The sequence below is a fragment of the Mixophyes fleayi genome, chromosome 6 (assembly GCF_038048845.1).
Source record: "Mixophyes fleayi isolate aMixFle1 chromosome 6, aMixFle1.hap1, whole genome shotgun sequence".
Classification (NCBI taxonomy): domain Eukaryota; kingdom Metazoa; phylum Chordata; class Amphibia; order Anura; family Limnodynastidae; genus Mixophyes; species Mixophyes fleayi.
In genome coordinates, this window is record NC_134407.1 from 293,130 (window position 1) to 310,055 (window position 16,926).

General features: G+C 42.0%; 2 protein-coding genes across 3 annotated transcripts in view; one reads left to right on the top strand and one right to left on the bottom strand.

Annotated features, from left to right (window-relative positions):
- Nucleotides 1-759: 759 nt before the first annotated feature.
- Nucleotides 760-11,503, bottom strand: BAG3 (BAG cochaperone 3). Of its 2 annotated transcripts, none has more exons than XM_075215543.1 (4): nucleotides 11,235-11,503; nucleotides 6,077-6,406; nucleotides 3,872-4,198; nucleotides 760-3,000 (listed from the first exon to the last, which is right to left on the bottom strand). In XM_075215543.1, exons 1-4 carry the CDS (start codon nucleotides 11,403-11,405, stop codon nucleotides 2,152-2,154), a joined length of 1,677 nt encoding a protein of 558 aa, XP_075071644.1. In that variant the 5' UTR covers nucleotides 11,406-11,503; the 3' UTR covers nucleotides 760-2,151. The 2 variants fall into 2 exon arrangements, with proteins under 2 accessions (XP_075071644.1, XP_075071642.1); XM_075215541.1 differs by having other exon boundaries at nucleotides 760-3,003; nucleotides 11,235-11,502.
- The window catches only part of TIAL1 (TIA1 cytotoxic granule associated RNA binding protein like 1), a 58,147-nt gene continuing 49,160 nt past the window's right edge, over nucleotides 7,940-16,926 (top strand). Inside the window, exon 1 of the mRNA XM_075215545.1 lies at nucleotides 7,940-7,958. The gene's annotated coding sequence lies outside the window, so the exon portion shown is untranslated. The remainder of the gene's footprint in view (nucleotides 7,959-16,926) is intronic.

Genomic DNA, 16,926 nt, shown 5'->3' on the forward strand with positions numbered 1-16,926 from the left:
ATCCGTCAAAAACACAGCAGGTACAGGCAACTTTAGGTCACCCTTGGGACATATAAATAAAAACTGATTACCATCATAGTGAAATCAGCGCACAGGCTCTAGAGAGACATCATACCGTAATCTAAGGATGTTCCTAAAAACATCTGGGAAAAAAAGTTGTTGACATCTATCAGTCAGGAAAGGGTTACTAAGGTGCAGGGGCACCACCAAACCACATTTGGAGCAAATTGACAATGTTTGGGACATACAACCTTCATCGAAGAGGCTGCTCTACCAAAATCTCTCCAAATGCTATGGCTAAAATCGCCCATGAAGTTACAACGTGGAGACCTTTCTCCCTGACTAAAGGTCAGTATGATGCCACAATCAGAAAGACACAGGTAACAAGGTGACCACTGCTGCTTACTTTATATGCACCCGGATGATTCTCCAGATTTCTGGAGTAACGTTAGGCAGAGGAGTCAGAGAAACTTTTCCACAAACATGGACCCCATTATGCCAAGAAAAAAACTAAACACTGTACTCTACAAGAAGCTGATGTCAGTGGTGGAAGGTTCATGGTTTGGGGATACCTGGCTGTACCAAACCCTGGCAGTTTCAGATGATTCTCTTCCATCTGAGGTTAATCCACCAAGATGAAACATACAAGTAGAACAGCGGGATGGCTCTATACATCTGCTGGAGGGATGTAATGAAGTGGAAACAGTTCGGTTATTTCAGGTGTCTTAATACACTTAAGAGATTAAACAAAAATGAAGATTTGATGGTTATATAAAATTTTTATTTTAAAATATACACAATGCTGTATTCACACATATAAATATATATATATAAACACTCTTTACAGGATTATGTAAGGTGCACATAGTAACAGTAGCTTAACCTGACGCTCTGTTACTGTATCCAAGAGAATCTGCTTTTTCCTGTAATAATTATCATCTTACAACCTATTTTTTCACGGCTCTGAGAGTGGCCGATAGCTCATCACATTCACAGCAGAAATCCCCGCGTTCAGCTGGCTGATACATGGCAGAGAGGCAAACGGACGAGGTTTACATACAGTAATACTAGGGTCCAGTTTAACTCAGTGACAATTAAAGTGGATAGACTGGAAAAAGGTAAAAAGCATAAATATATCTCAACATTTAGTCATCATGTGAAAGTTATAAATGGGTGTTTTATACTCTATTCAGCAGACTGGCGGAGGTTGTGATGATACGTGGGGTTATGTGGTTATATACTGGAGAGTATTTATCCGTTTGGTGTATGAGAGCCAACCCTAACTTACCGATACTTTGGTCACAGTCATTGTGTGTGGCATGTGCGCTCCATGGCCACACTAACCACAGATCTGCTTGTTCAGCCCAGTCAATGAAGAACCGTGTTTGACCAGTGATTCACATAACAGTAATGTGCAGTTCATTTTAAGCATTTGACATTCTTAACTTTTGATGGTGATCGTACAAGAAAGTAATGGTTTTGTACACATTGTCTAACCAAAGTTTCCTATGATGCACTTTCAATGCTGCTTGTAGTATCTATATGTAAAATATAATGGAAACGCTCCTCATAATTCACATTGTGCAATATGCACATATTAAAGAACAATCTTTTGTCACTTTAAACTAGTATCCAAAGGCCGGGTGTACGAACCTGAAGTCTAAAGATCATTGTTTAGTGTTTAATTCCACTTTAACCGTAGATAAAAATTAACAATTGTAACCATGGATATCAAGCCGCTTAAGTTTCTGCTAATAACCGAACCGAAATATAACAACTAGACATTTCTGAAACTAAATAAAACTAATAAAACTGTAAAATGGTTAATACAAGCTTTCATTTGACTTCTTCTAGGTAGTGTTATTTCTGTTCTTAAAGTTTCCAAAATGTTACCTAAGTAGAGTGCTTCTCATGAAAAGTGCCTGCATGAATCTAAGATGGGAATACTGCAATTTAAAAAGGTCTTCTCCATACAAATGTGCCCACATGCTGTTTTGTGGAGTGAAAAGTCAGCAGATTCAGCTATAGAAACACATGCAGTTTTTTATTTTTTTATTTACGAAACTGAAACCCAACCAACTATGCTCAAAGTTTTGAGGGTTTTCTTCTTCCCAAAGTTCAAGCAACTGATCCATCAGAAGTGGTGGACAGTTAGTCAGCCTGGGGAGACAATAATTCCTTCTGAGGGTTCTCACAGACAGCTGGATCTGACATTCCACCGTCTTTGTCCTTTATACTGACAGCCTCTATTAAGTCTTTGGAGCTCGCAGGTAGGTTCATAGCCCGATTCTCAGTAGCTTTTTGTTCTAAAATCTCCAGAATGTTCTGGACTTTTCTGACACCATCTCTCCTGGCCTGGCGCACATCAGCGCGACCTTCAGGGTCTACTGAATCTAAAGCCAGCAGCTCCTTTGTAAGATATTCCTCTAGCATTAGATACTTCTTCTCATTTTTACTGTCCTGTAAGTTGGCAACTGCTTCTTGTAGTGCCTGTACCCTGTCCAAGATCCTTTCTACCTGTATGACTCCATGATGCTTCTCCTGGGGCTCTGTCACTACCGGCTCTCTCTGAGGAATGGATTCCTTTGAGATGGGTGTCTCCTCCACATGACTTGGAGCTTGCTTCTCTTCCTTCTCTACCATCTGGGGAGATGCTCTAATCTCCTCCTGTATAAACGTTGACTGGACCGGCACAGTGGTGGGAGAGGTCGGCTGGACCGGCCAAGTGGTGGGAGAGGTCGGCTGGAACCGCTCAGTGGTGGGAGAAGTCGGCTGAACCGGCACAGTGGTGGGAGAGGTCGGCTGAACCGGCACAGTGGTGGGAGAGGTCGGCTGGACCGGCACAGTGATGGGAGAGGTCGGCTGGACCGGCACAGTGATGGGAGAGGTCGGCTGGACCGGCACAGTGATAGGAGAGGTCGGCTGGACCGGCACAGTGATGGGAGATGTTGGCTCAGTCTTGTGATGACTGCCAAGAGGGGAGATCCGTTGTACAGGAATCTGCTAAGTATCAAATGTAAAGAGAGAGATGATTATTGTATTAAAACTAATCTTCATAAATAGAGGCCAACTAAGAGTCATACTAAGTCATACCAAAAAAGCATACATGTAATGGAAAAAATGAAGAAACAAAAGAAAAGAGTGAAGGAAAAATAAAGAAAGTGCTATAAACAGGGCCGTAACAAGATTTTATTAATTGGGGCAAGAAGGAATACCGATGTCCTTCTGACCGTCAATTGTAGCCAAATTCATCTAAAATATTCATCTCCCTGTGACCCCCTTCAGATTTGCATCCTGGGTGGTTGCCCCGTAGCACGTCCCCAGTTACAGCCCTGGATAATGGGAAGTGAAGAGCCAGACTAGAAACTGCCTTCACTTAAGCCCTATGAGAGGTCCAAAATTAAGAATGGGACAAAATACTAATTAATTTCTCAATAATATTGTACAATTAATCTGTCTTTTGTTGTACCCTGTTGGATGGCCATGGACTACTGTCTGAATGACCACCATAAAGATGTGATTGCTTTCTGCTCAATGTATCTATCTTCTGACGGTCTCGTAGTACAATCCAACCCAATGTAAATCATATCTGCAGGAGGAACCACCCAAAGTGTAAAGGTGCCAGGAGAGTGAAGTCAGCAGTAATGAGGACCTCACTCCATATTTGTTTCACAGACCTTAACCCAAGTGTTATCAGTTATGTGTTATAGATTCACCAGCTAGATCTGTACAGCTAGTCTCATACAGGTATTACCTGAACATTTACTACTGCTGGAAAGATGAATACTTTCTATCTGTTGTCAATTCGAAATGAATAATTATGATATATCCAGCTACTCCTATATTACTGTGTACAGAAATATCCCGTTACCTGGCCTCTCCCTGGAGATGGAGACATCATTCTGGCTGGTGAACTTTCTCCACTAGTTGAATTTGCCGTTGGGGGTTGCCTGCAGTCCCGTTCATCCTGAATTTTGTGGAACACTGGCTGGTGCGAATGGTATTCTGACTGTGGGTAAAGAGTCTTCTGCGGCTGCTGGACATTCTGAGGAGACTGTCGTTGGATGTTTCCCTCATGCACCACAGGTATAGGAATATAACCACGTGGTAGCTGGTGGCCCCCAATGCTTAGTCTCCCGGAGCCCTGTCTGCCGGGAGACTGTGAGAGGCCGCTGAAATCAGAGACTGAAGGGGGCGGCTGTAATGTAAACAAAACAGACCCTTAAACATTTTGGACAATTATATTATATTATAATATCTAAATGATGTGATATTCTGGTCCGGACCCCAAAAGAATTTATATCACTTAGGAATTCTCCTGGTAAACATGATAATACCTACCAAATGTAAGATCACTAATTCTAATTTGAAGAATATTCTGCTTTTTAATTATATATATATATATATATATATATATATATATATATATATATATATATATATATATATTAATAATAATATAATAAATAAATGTATATATATTGTAATATATATTTTATGGGTATGCAACGAAAGTTTTTAAATGTAAATGTGTTCTCTAGAACTAGAACCAATTTGTGAATACTAACAAATACGTCCTGACAGTGATGCCCCGGAGGTTCTCATAGACAGAAGTTCTTTTTCTCTGCTTCTACAACCAGACAAGTTGTACAACACAGACCAGGTAACTAGTAGATGATAGAATTAGATGTAGCTCAGAGTACTAATGGTGTCTAGTGTGGAAGGTTTCTTCCATACAACTATGAAACGACACAATCAGCACAATGATATTTTCTCTTGAGTTCTCCTTCATAAGCTCTTACAGTTCTGGACAAAACAGAATCATTTTTTAGAAATAAGATGTCTGTAGCCCAGGCCTGGAGCCCTCAGGCTGCTCCTCACCAAAGCGTTGGCCAAAGTGATAGAGATAAATCACTGCCTGCTGCTATGTCAGCTCTGCCCCAGGAGAATCATTCTGTGGGTCCTACACAGCTGATAAGACCAAACATGAATCGCTTTAACAACCTATAAGGAAACAAAACTTGGCCTAAAAGCCAATCATGCTGTTAAAGAGGATCCTCCAGAGACCCTTTAGTCAGTTGTTGGCGTTGTCTTTAAAAGATGCCAAATTTGGGCAGTAGTCTTCTTAGACTGACGGGACACCAGAGCTACTACAATTAGACCCTCTGTTCAAAGATCCACCTTCTCACAGAAGAAATGGATGGAGAAACACCACGGAGATCCGAACCGTATCTCCAGGGTCACCCATTCCTATTTTATCCACTTATTAAGCAAGGGGGCTGGAGGAAAAAGACATCTTGTGTGTTTGTTTGTAAAAGTAAGTGCCAATAGGGACTTGTGTCCTCTGCTCCTTCGCCTTCAGAACCTCAGGACTAAATTAGAGGCAACACCCTTCCCCCCTGGAAGGTCAAAGGAGTAAAGAACACAGTATGCTGGAGCTATGTAAATAAATAATAATAATAAAGTAGCCTACCAAGAAACTTAGAGATATCCTTCACTTGAGCAAGTTGTTTCCTGAAGTACAGAAACCATCATGCAACTAACTGCTGGAGCTTTCAACGTCAATCCAAGAAGTCTCAGTTCAACTCAGGCTTGGGGCCTACATAGGTCCCCGTCGTCTGGCTAATGTCAGGACTGGACATGCCTGACATCCAAGTCCCAACAGACCTGCAGCTTGGTCTGACACTTGGTGCAGACATAACTGTTCCTTACCAGGGCTGAGGACTTGTGATTCCTGGATTTTGCACTAACTCTGCTGAGAAATGGACATAATGTCCCAGTCAGGACATGCATGAAACACACACACCAGCTTGTTACACACTCTAACATGCACAACACAACGTAGATATTGCTGCATATAGAAACTTGTGGCTGGGAACAACTGCAAAGTACTACACTCAAAGAACAAATTATTTTACAGATGTGTTGGTAATGCCCAGTGATTGCAGTACCCATGTTTAAATCAGGAGTTTGTTACATTTCAAGACCTTATATATTTTATGATTAAAATTAGAACTGTACTTGCCCTTAGTGTTACATCCTGACCGTATTACAGAGATGCCACTAGTGCTATTACCGATTGTCCTGGTGTAGATCCACGCGGTGCCAGTGACCCAACAAGCTGACCACTCTTTTCTGTCTGAGGAGATTCTGGCTGAGTCCAGGCAGGAGACTGTGGTCGATTAAAGCCCAGCAGGGGAGACTGTGGTGGCTTCTGCGCGGGGGGCTCGCACTTAACTCTCTGCATACCAGGCTGATGGAGATGGTAGTAGGGATGCTGTTGTCGGTTTTCTAAGCCATTGTGCAGGACTGGAATTGGGATGTAACCTGGCCGAAGTTGCGGGTAATAGTTATTAGCCGGCTTATGACTCTCCTGGGATGGACCATTACCCAACGACTGGTTCATCTGAATTAAAACAATGAAAGACATAGTTATAATGACCAATTCTCCAGAAATAAAGTGTATAAAATCTCTTACTATAGTGGTAGTGACAAGCCTGAGACAGGGCCCAATCTGTAGCCCCCGAAGGAGGTGTAATCACACCAGGTTGGTGGCTCCTTCCACTACACAGGCAGGTCAGCCCCCTCTTGGCCCCCCCTGGACAGACGAGCATTGCACAACAACTTCCCACTCTTCTAACAGAAGTACTTCATTTCAATAAAGGAAAAAAAACAAAAACCTAAATTACAATTTTTAGAGACCAGTGTAGAATATTCTAAAAGCTTAATTTATTTAAACATTAATTAAACACATAAGTAGTAAAATAAAATACTGATATAATCCATACAAACAGTATCTTAAAAGTGCATAATTAGTCCACAGTGGAGTTGGTGAAACGCGCTTGGTGAGACAATAAGCAATGAATAGTCCGAAATGTAAAGGGAAAGAGGACTGAAGTTAGGAACCGGAAACTGTGCAGTTCAGTCGTGTGGATACAATCGTAACTCTGACAGGTATAATAGGAGAAAGACAAACAGAATGTGGGGTCTTCCCTCCGACATCACCTGCCGGTTGTTCGGCTTTTGTTGTTGTTGTTGTATTTTGAACCACTTCACAAAGTTTCAGCCGAGTGACAATAGTTTAAATAGTCACAATGGTTTCAGTAAAAGGGAATCCAGTCTCTGTGCGTTTAGTATAATAACTCCCATTGTTGAGTAGAATAAAATAGAATCTTGACACGTTTCTCCACAATCTCTAGCTGTTAAATCATTCCCTGGTATCTAATATTATGAGTTTCATTTGAGGGGTTGTACACTGATACTATTACTATGTCCACAATAAGTGGATATTAATTAATATCACATTACACATTCTGATTGAACACAATGGATTGAAATAGCAGACTCAGTACACAGATCTTTTGTTGCTTTCTAAAGAAGCCGCAAGAGATAGCGGAGAAACGCGTCAAGTTTCTGTTTTACTCTACTCTTCTGATTGCATGTACCGGTATCGTGGACTAATATGATGTCTAAAGAAGCTGTTTGTATATCTGGATTTTATCAGCATTTCATTTTACTACATATGTGTTTAATTAATGTTAAGCGTCAAGATTAGAATATATTATACACTGATCTCTAATGAAAGTACTTTCGTTAGTTTTCCTTCATTTAAATACATTTCTTCTTTTTGCACTGCTGAGCTGGTAGTTGTTGTCCTTGTTGTGTGGATACAGCGGTATTCTCTAGACAGCTGCTGCATTGGAACTTATTTGGTATTCACACCTATTTTTCTGATATTGATTTAATTATATTAGATTATCCCCTAAGGACATGTTCTCTATATTTATAGGAGCATTGAAGTCTACAACACAAAGAGCGCAGGATTAAGGTTCCCTCTGCTCTTGTATGGACAGTAACTGCTGACCTGACCCACAAACGTCCCCTATCCTGTGACATCGGGCTGCCCTGGCCTCAGGGCACTTACATGAGAGATTTACCCTCCCAGCTCTAATATGCAGGTAAGTGTCCGCTGATCAGGTGACAGCGCAGCTGAAATAACAGACTTTGCCCTTATGTTTGCTGATTTTATGAAGGCACTAAATGCTGCTGTAGTTACTTGTACCTCTCCCTAGATATAAACCTGCAGAAAGATACAGTACAGAACAAGCTCTCGAGTGTGGACTCCGGTCAGTACCGAGTGCTGGGAGAGGTTCATTACTGGCGGGAAACAATGATGTCATTACTGGAATAGTCAGTCCACCATTATGGAGGATACAAGTCAAGGACACATCTTATTATTTCCAACAAGTGGGAAGACGAGAACAGCTTTCTCTTTAAATTGTTCTTAAATGACATCTCTGCTTAATGTAAAGTGACATTTTATAACACAACACAAATACATTTATGTTCTGGTCTGATTCACCTGCCAGAACCATTGTTACTACTCTTATGTCTGAGAGATGGCGGCTTTATAATAAACGTCATTATACCAGTATATCTTACTCATAGTGTATCAGCATAGTCACAAACATGAATGTAACCAAAATGACTTAACGGAGAGCGTAAGGCCGGGAATTACACCCAAATTACGCTGAGCGCTTCCTGTCTGACAGATTCAGCAACCAGCACTTTCTGTATCTAGGGACTGGTAGCGCTGATGCCACTGGCAGAGACTGGCAGAGACCAGGCTGTCCTGTACAGAATTATTATTATAGTATAGAATCCAGTGATCTCCCAGCACCTCCTTCCCGGGTGCTCCACCCGGCTGGATTTACTTGTCACCCGGCTCTTGGAGCCCAACAGACTCCTATTATAATAGAATAAACCATTGTTTCTCCTATTAGTACAGTCTATGTGAGCACTACAGCCAGCAGTGTGTGATAGACCACTGACCACCAGTCTGACCAGTCCTGACAGGTGTGGGCAATAACCTCCAACATTTTTCTTTCTTATTGCAAAGTATTACAACTGTCCCCACCGGCTGCTTCTTAATGCCACACGGCTGGCAAAATATTCTGGGGACAACACTGGAATCAAGACCTTCTCCCACATCTCAACATACAGGGCTTTTATTTGAAGTTACTTTAACCTAAAATGTGAGTCACTTTATAAAACTACTAATAGCAACATTCACAAGTATATCTACAGAAGGAATCAGTAACTTCTCAGAAAAAAAACATTGTGACCAACAAACTTTCAATCTACAAGTCAACTCTAGTTCAGAGCCTGGACCCCTTCAAAACGATTTTATTCCAAGTTAATGACAGCGAATATATCCTGGAAAAACAGTAGCAGACAATCATGTCCTAGATGTCATGGGAAAGGTGACACCCAATGATCGATGTGGAAATTTAGAAGTATCAATATTACAAATGTAATGGGAATGTGACTGGAATATGGTAATGGTACCATGTAGGTATTCGGAGAAATATATATATATATATAATCATAGATAATGTAGGTGGAAGGTGATAGCATTACAATGAAAACAGTAGAAGTAATGGTATGATCCCGTATACCCCCCACTGGTAGCAACTATGGTGTAGAAATAGACACTGATAAATCCATTCACTAAAAGGAAATCAATTAGTGTGAAAGTGACAATGGCCGGAGGTCAGAGGTCTCCCAGTTATCTCTGAAGTGGGAGTCACTGGTTGATATTATCCTGCTGACTTCATCTAGGTCATTTCTCAACCAAGTGTAATGTTTCCATCCTAGCCTATTACATTCAGACTCCACTTTCTATATAAAACAGACAGAATTGTTAGTTTCTGTTCTTATCTCCCACTAACTGCACTACGACAGGTTTCTTTTCCTTAGGATCTGTTCTCACAAAATGGGTGAAATTCACAGGAACTACAGTCAACAAGAATCAGAGGAAAAAAACATTTTTGGTTAATGTGAAATACAGAAATGTTTTACAAAATATTTTAGTCTTCATATATAGGAATGGCCTTAAAAGGTCATCAGACTTTAGTATTCAGAAAACATTTGTGAATTCCACATTGAACAAAAGATTCCATTTCATCTGACAAAGATGTGACTACAAGAAGGGGTCCTGCTGTCTACATAACAATCAGGTGCCACATTGTGGGGCCCCAGAGGCGCCCCCTTCCCCTTTACAAGATTGTCTGTCGTGTTGCCGTTACATGGAAAGGACATTACAATACACACATGTACTTCACTGCTGTCCTAGAAGTGTCTGTGTCTCCCAGAGGCCACAGACCTGGAGGATCTCAGATCCCTGCTAACCCTGAAACATGCAACAGCTGAAGGCCTGACAGCTCAGTGACAGCTGCGCTGTAAACAGCCCAGAGATTTTCCCTCTTAAAGGTCACAAAAAGGAAGAACTTCCCAGATACGTCTCATCTGGACCCTCACACCTTTATCCCAGGGATTTGTTTATAGACGAAGATGGAAGATAGGAAACTTTTTATTGATTTTACTTGGAATAAATTCTTCTGCAGGGTGTGCCTTGGGAATGTATACAAGCTCTGCAATGCATGCTGGGAAAGAGCAGTGTCCCTGTTTTATGTCTGGGATATAGACAGAATATTCTGCAGATCAGAAAGGTTATAAATAGCCGGACATTGGCTGGGTCAGGAATGTGAATTAGTCACAACACAAATATCTGCTCTTCTCATCGGTGATGCTAAGAATAATTAGGATGTAACCTGGGAAGAGTCCACAACTATATATTACATGTGAGTCCTAATGAATTATTTATTACATAATGCAAATGATTCACTTTTACCCCCCACGTACTTTATCCATTGCACAGTCATCCAATAGAGATGCACATACATTATCCCTGGGAACCTGCTCTTTATATTAGGAGCAGACATTATATATCCCCTATAGACACAAGGAGCAGAGCGCCGCCTAGTGGCCGCTTCCGTGGAATCACCGGACAGAATAGTTACTTTGTTACTTTGAATGACAGAAGTTGGAATGATTCTATAACCTATCAGTGGTGTCATCACCCGGCCACCCTGCTGCAGGAGAGACCCTCAGAGATCATCACCCGGCCACCCTGCTGCAGGAGAGATCCTCAGAGATCATCACCCGGACACCCTGCTGCAGGAGAGACCCTCAGAGATCATCACCCGGCCACCCTGCTGCAGGAGAGACCCTCAGAGATCATCACCCGGACACCCTGCTGCAGGAGAGACCCTCAGAGATCATCACCCGGACACCCTGCTGCAGGAGAGACCCTCAGAGATCATCACCCGGACACCCTGCTGCAGGAGAGACCCTCACAGAGCCAACAATTCCGGGGGTGCCCCCGGGCTCACCTTGTCCTGCAGCCGGGGGTCGCTCCATGTGGTGGTCCTGTCATTATGATTGACAAAGAAGGGCCAGCCCGTCTGGGGGTCCAGCTTAATCTCCCAGCCGGGGGGCAGGGGGTCGCTGCTGCCGGACATGGTGGTCTTCATGCTGCTCCTAGGAAGAGGGTAATGAGCCATAGTGAGTCCTTACCCCTCTCTGCTACCTTATCTACCGCCCCAGGGTGACGCCAGAGAGAGGGGTGGAAATATCTGGAAGAGACTGCAGAGTGCTGGAAGCAGGGGGCACTTCCCAGCAGGACTCAGCCCTAAATGGGACGGTGTCAGTGCCCGTGGGTAGGGATTCAGCCCTATATGGGGGGGTGTAGGTGGGACTGTGGGTAGGGACTCTGCCCTACATGGGGGTAGGTGGGACTGTGGGTAGGGACTCTGCCCTACATGGGGGTAGGTGGGACTGTGGGTAGGGACTCTGCCCTACATGGGGGTAGGTGGGACTGTGGGTAGGGACTCTGCCCTATATGGGAGTAGGTCGGCCAGAGACTCAGAGTAACTGCTGGAAACTTCTGAGCTGCAGCAGCTTCTCTCTGACTCATCACTTATTATCTCTGTGACTCCTCATTAATAACTCTGAGCTTTATGAGCAGGGCTTGGTGTTAAATTCGGGACATCCATGTGAACTGCAGCTTGCTCATCCCCCCATAGTCCCAAATAAGGTAAAAGAGCTGGAGGAACCTGTTCCCACTTGCCCTGTAATGTGGGTCATCAGAAGTCTAAATTGTGGAAAAATAATTAGTGTGCGTAATGATTTGGCTTCTGGGTTGAGCTGCTGACATTATTGTGTCTGCATTTATAACAGGTTAATATATCACCAAGACTCAGAAAATGGCTGTAATTTATGGTGCTAAATCTACTTCATAATTTTTTTTTAAAAAAAATCACAGTTTGGTAATAAAGTTGCAGATGGTTTATAGAATATGGAGTTATTGTACCTCCATATTAAGGAGTTTATCTGCAGTGTCCACTTTGTGTGGTAGTGAGTGCTCAGTCCTCTTGAATGATTGTACAAGCAGATTCATTTTCACACCTTGTGGGTAATATCCTATAAAAGTGCAGGGATTTGAAAATGTTCTTAAAAATGTCTTATGAAATTAGTTAAAATTTCTACACCATATTATATTAAAAATGTTTATTTATTTGTTATTTATCATACTGCCTAAGAGAACAGACGTTTTACTCCTGTGCTCTTATCAGACCAGGGGTCTATTTATTAAAATCATACGGTACCAAACAATGCATTGCTACAATATTTAACCCTTTTGAAGCCCCCCTATTTACCGGCAGCCTAGCACTGGTGAATGGAGGAAGTGCTATACGCATGCGGATGAGGGTTCCTGCGGAGCTGGAGTGGCTTCAGCAGGATCCCATAGATCCCATATTACAGGTAACACCATACTGAGATAGCGTCACCTTTCTGCGAAATGCAAAACTTTTCAAAGCTTGATGCTTCGCAGAACGTTGCAGTCCCCATATCAATCTAAAAACGTTAAGTGGGTTATGGCAGAAGAAATCTTGCAATTGTATGGAAAAATACACACGTTCCATAAACTAAGCCAATCTGGGACCTCAGAAATGGGACATTCCACGTGTTGTATAAGGTGATGATTTTTTGTGTTGTTTTGGCCACATTCAGCATTAGCATTAGAAGAGTTAGAATGGCCGGTGTAATGCTGATATCACGTTACAGAATATGGAATACAATTTACATTCCTCCTATTTTACAAAATATCTCCAACTTGTAACAGACGTTAGTCAGAATTTTAGATGAATATTTTATATTTCAATAAAGCAGACTGTGGCAGACTACTGGGAAATAAAGGTTAAGCCCGTTTGGCATTATTTAGTACTCTCGCTCATAATTGTTATATTGATATGTATATGGTTACTTGTGTTTTAATAATTTTGATTACACTGTTATTAAATGTCGCCAGGTGAGTTTGTTTGGTATCGTTAGATTTTCTAATATGTCCCCTAAATTATCTACTTTCAATAAAGTTATCGTTGTATAATCATCAACATTTTATAGTGCCAGCAAATTCTGTAGCGCTTTACAATTGAGGACATACCCAGTAGAAACAATACTGGGTAATATATAGAGAGAGGGAAGAGGGCCCTGCTCACAGCTTACAATCTATAGGACAATGGGAGTTGGATACATGAGGTTAAATCTACATATTGCATTTCGGTCCAGCCAGATTGCAAAGGTAAAAAGTGATTAGTATGCTATGCGATCATTCACACAGTAATGTTGGTCAGGTGGCCATGTTGTTCAGAAAGTACTGTTCTAGAGCTGAAATTCACTTAAAAAGACTATAAGGGGTTAAATTGGTGCCCAGATGCCTATATACTGGTAGTTAAGGTGATCATTCTCTTTTGTCTGGTTAAGTGGGTGCCCATTGTTTAATATCTATTCCAGCTAGACAACCTTAAGCCTAACTGCTATGTGAAGAATGGGGGTAGGCTAGGTGACAGGTACCAATCCAATGAGTAAGGGTTAACTAAAGACCTGTCCTGATGAAGTCACACCACCGTGGGAACTAGACCAGCAGTTAAAAGGAGTCGTCACCCCACCGACAGGAGTCTGACAGTACCAACTTGGGGTTACATCTCCTGTCGGACTGGTCATGGATGGTTGCTGGTACTTTGGATCTTTAAGATTCTGTGGACTTTGTCACATGGTGCACCTACCAAAAGCAGGAAGACATCAGACTTTGGCCCTACCTTGCTGGTAGACGAGTGAATCATGTTGCTCAGGCTCTGAATACTGGCTTGGGGAGAACAGTGCTTATATGCTCCTTTATGTTAGGGTTGTGTAAAAGGCTCTTAGTGCGGTGAACCCCCTGGTACTTATTCCTTGAAAGAGCTGCAATCAGTGGTGTATTTTGTGTACAATAAATCACTGTTTTACATTTTTCCAGCAGTTTGCCTACGGATTCTGGGTGCACCAGGCTGGTATATAAGGCTGCCTACAGGCAAGTCAACCAGCTAGAGGCAGCTACTGTATGTCCTGTGACATTACTGCTGAGATCCATGCAGAAATGGAGAGCTCCTATCATTTGACTAAATACTGAAACCACATGGTTTTTACATGATTTAAAGAGTTGGCATTTGCTATTGAGAAATACAGGAAACCCACATCAGATCTTCCATAGGCAAAATGTCTGTCCTTGTGATGGTTGCCAAAGGTGTCCTATAGCCTGAGAAAAACACTCGTTTCAGAAGCAGCCGTTGCAGAAGCTGTGCAAGGTGCAGATACATGGGAGACACTCAACACCAGGCTAGTGGAACGGGATTAGGAACAGTGAAATGGGGAAAAGTGGTTGAGAGGATGTAGAAGAAATGTCTGGACTAAGTTGGAAGGTGTCTGAACCAGGATCTTTGAGGAGCAGGAGCTCCAATGACTCTGCAGCCACACTACAGGATCTGCTAGTGTATGCCATGGAGAATGAGAGGGTTTGCATCATATAGTCTGTCCTGAAGGTAGTAGTTCAGTTACCACCTTCCACTAGCTTCAGTTAGCAGCAGTAACTACAGTGAGAGAATGGGACCCTCGCTGGGGTGCAGAGACTTTCTCACCTTCCAGGAGGCCATGATAGACATTGATACTGATTTACAGGTCTTCAAGCCCATGCTTGGCATGCATGGCATTGCAGAGGCAGAATAGTCCTGACACCTGAGACCCAGCCTGACAGGTCGAGTCTTGGAAGAGTACCGTGCTCTTAGCCCAGTATCATATGGCATCCATGAGGCGGTCCAGCTGGCACTGCTCACTAACTCACTAAAGATATCCGCTGAAGTCTCAGACCCTGCGAAGCGTGGGGTCAGCTCACATATGGAGTGTGCCAGCCAGCTATGGCAGCCCTATGTTTGATGGCTGGAGGGATGGCAAACATTGATAGTTGAGAAGATAAGAGAGCTCATTATGATGGAGCAACTTCTGGTAAATATTGCCGCAAACATTTGACAGAAACCCCAATACCTCTGAAGAAGTTTTTGTGGCCAATCAGCCGAGATGTTGAGGATCCGCTGGGTACGAGAGATGACCGACCCAATGCTTCATCTGAGATACCACACTTGAGAAATGCCCGTCTGTATTTTAGAAAACGGACCTGAGCTGCACAACAGTGTCACGTTCCAACGCAAAGATCAGACTCAGAGCTCTCTGACCGGCACCACTGCTTGTTTCAGCCAAAACAGGCATGTGCTAGCCAGCCAATGGGTCTAGACGATCACATGCAGCTAGACCTGTGCTGGTTTTAGTGCTCCAGCCAGCACTAGGATCCGTGAGCTGAATACTGGCGCTACCACTAGACCATCATTGTTGAATATGATACCCACAGATGTGCTCAACGCTGCGGTTGACTTGGTGGACAGAGAGGAGTTTAGGAGGTCCCAATGGACGGACCGGTCCCTAGGTAGCCGGACTGTGGGGACCAGATCATATGGGGGAGGGCTGCTGTACTGGCTCGCTGAGATCGGGGATCAGCATATTTAGTGTAATACATTTTAAGCTGAAGAATCCTAAATAAAAAAAGATTGTGAGATTATAACCATAAAAAGCGCACATATGAACACTATGAAAACAGTCAAATATGACAGATCAATAGCAGCAAATAGTATATAATTATAAAGCCTATCAACGGAGTATAAAATGCTGGAAATCTCATCAATCAGGGCTCTCTCATATATCAAAAGTTACATTTCACATAACAATTATTAATAGAAATTCAAATATATAATTTCTAGCAATTTAATAACAATATAAAGACAACTTCATCGCTATAAAGCTGATTCTTCCTCTTAAAAATGTGCTAATTGAAGTGTCGATGATATAAAAGTGGTTTGGTTATAATCTCCTTTGTGATTTTATTTACAATCTATCGAGGTTTTACGACATCTAGTTGCTTTGAAACTAAGTTCATATTTGTAACACTCCTCATGTATTTAATTCCTAGAACTCGGCAATAAACCTAAGGACACACATAGAGGTAACGTGGTTTCATACACATATAACAAGTTCAGAGGATGATAAGCGTCACAATTATCAAATGGGACTAAAATGACTTTATTGTCAAAATAAATCTTTTTGTGAGTAATCGATCAATGTCAAAGCAAATTCATAAAACCCAAATCATCTCATGGTCAAATTATTTCACTGCATTTATAAAAGATTAGGTAGGCAAAAATATTAAAGATATTAATTATAAATAAATAAAGTAAAAAAGAATAACATGTAAACCTATACCCATGAATTCCCTCATAACATTATTAACAAATATGTGAAAGCAGAAATGCAGTTTAATCAGTAAATACATTAACTTCACTTTATACTGTATATTTCATGCTGCTATAATAGCCTTTTGTGCAGTGATGCCTCACCCCCCCTTACAAAAAAGGAACTTACCAAATGTTATTGTATTAAAACGAAACATATACATCAGTTTCCTCAGATGCCTCTTGTTCTTCGGAACTGTCACTCGACACTTGTGAGGCACCTGAGGAAACTGATGTATCTGAAATGCATCTGATGAATGTCAATGACATGACAATGATGAATGACAGCACCAATGTCCAATCAAAATGGATACGATATGCCAGAAACTCACATATATTCATGTAACATTTGAAAAACTGACTGGTGGGA

Coding starts and splice junctions, on each gene's coding strand:
- BAG3 (XM_075215541.1), bottom strand. CDS start 11,405: ATGGCTCATTACCCTCTTCCTAGGAGCAGCATGAAGACCACCATGTCC. Junction 6,407..11,234: donor ACCCCCGGCTGCAGGACAAG/GTGAGCCCGGGG, acceptor GTTTTAATTCAG/ATGAACCAGTCGTTGGGTAA. Junction 3,004..3,871: donor CATCTCCAGGGAGAGGCCAG/GTAACGGGATAT, acceptor TTTGATACTTAG/CAGATTCCTGTACAACGGAT.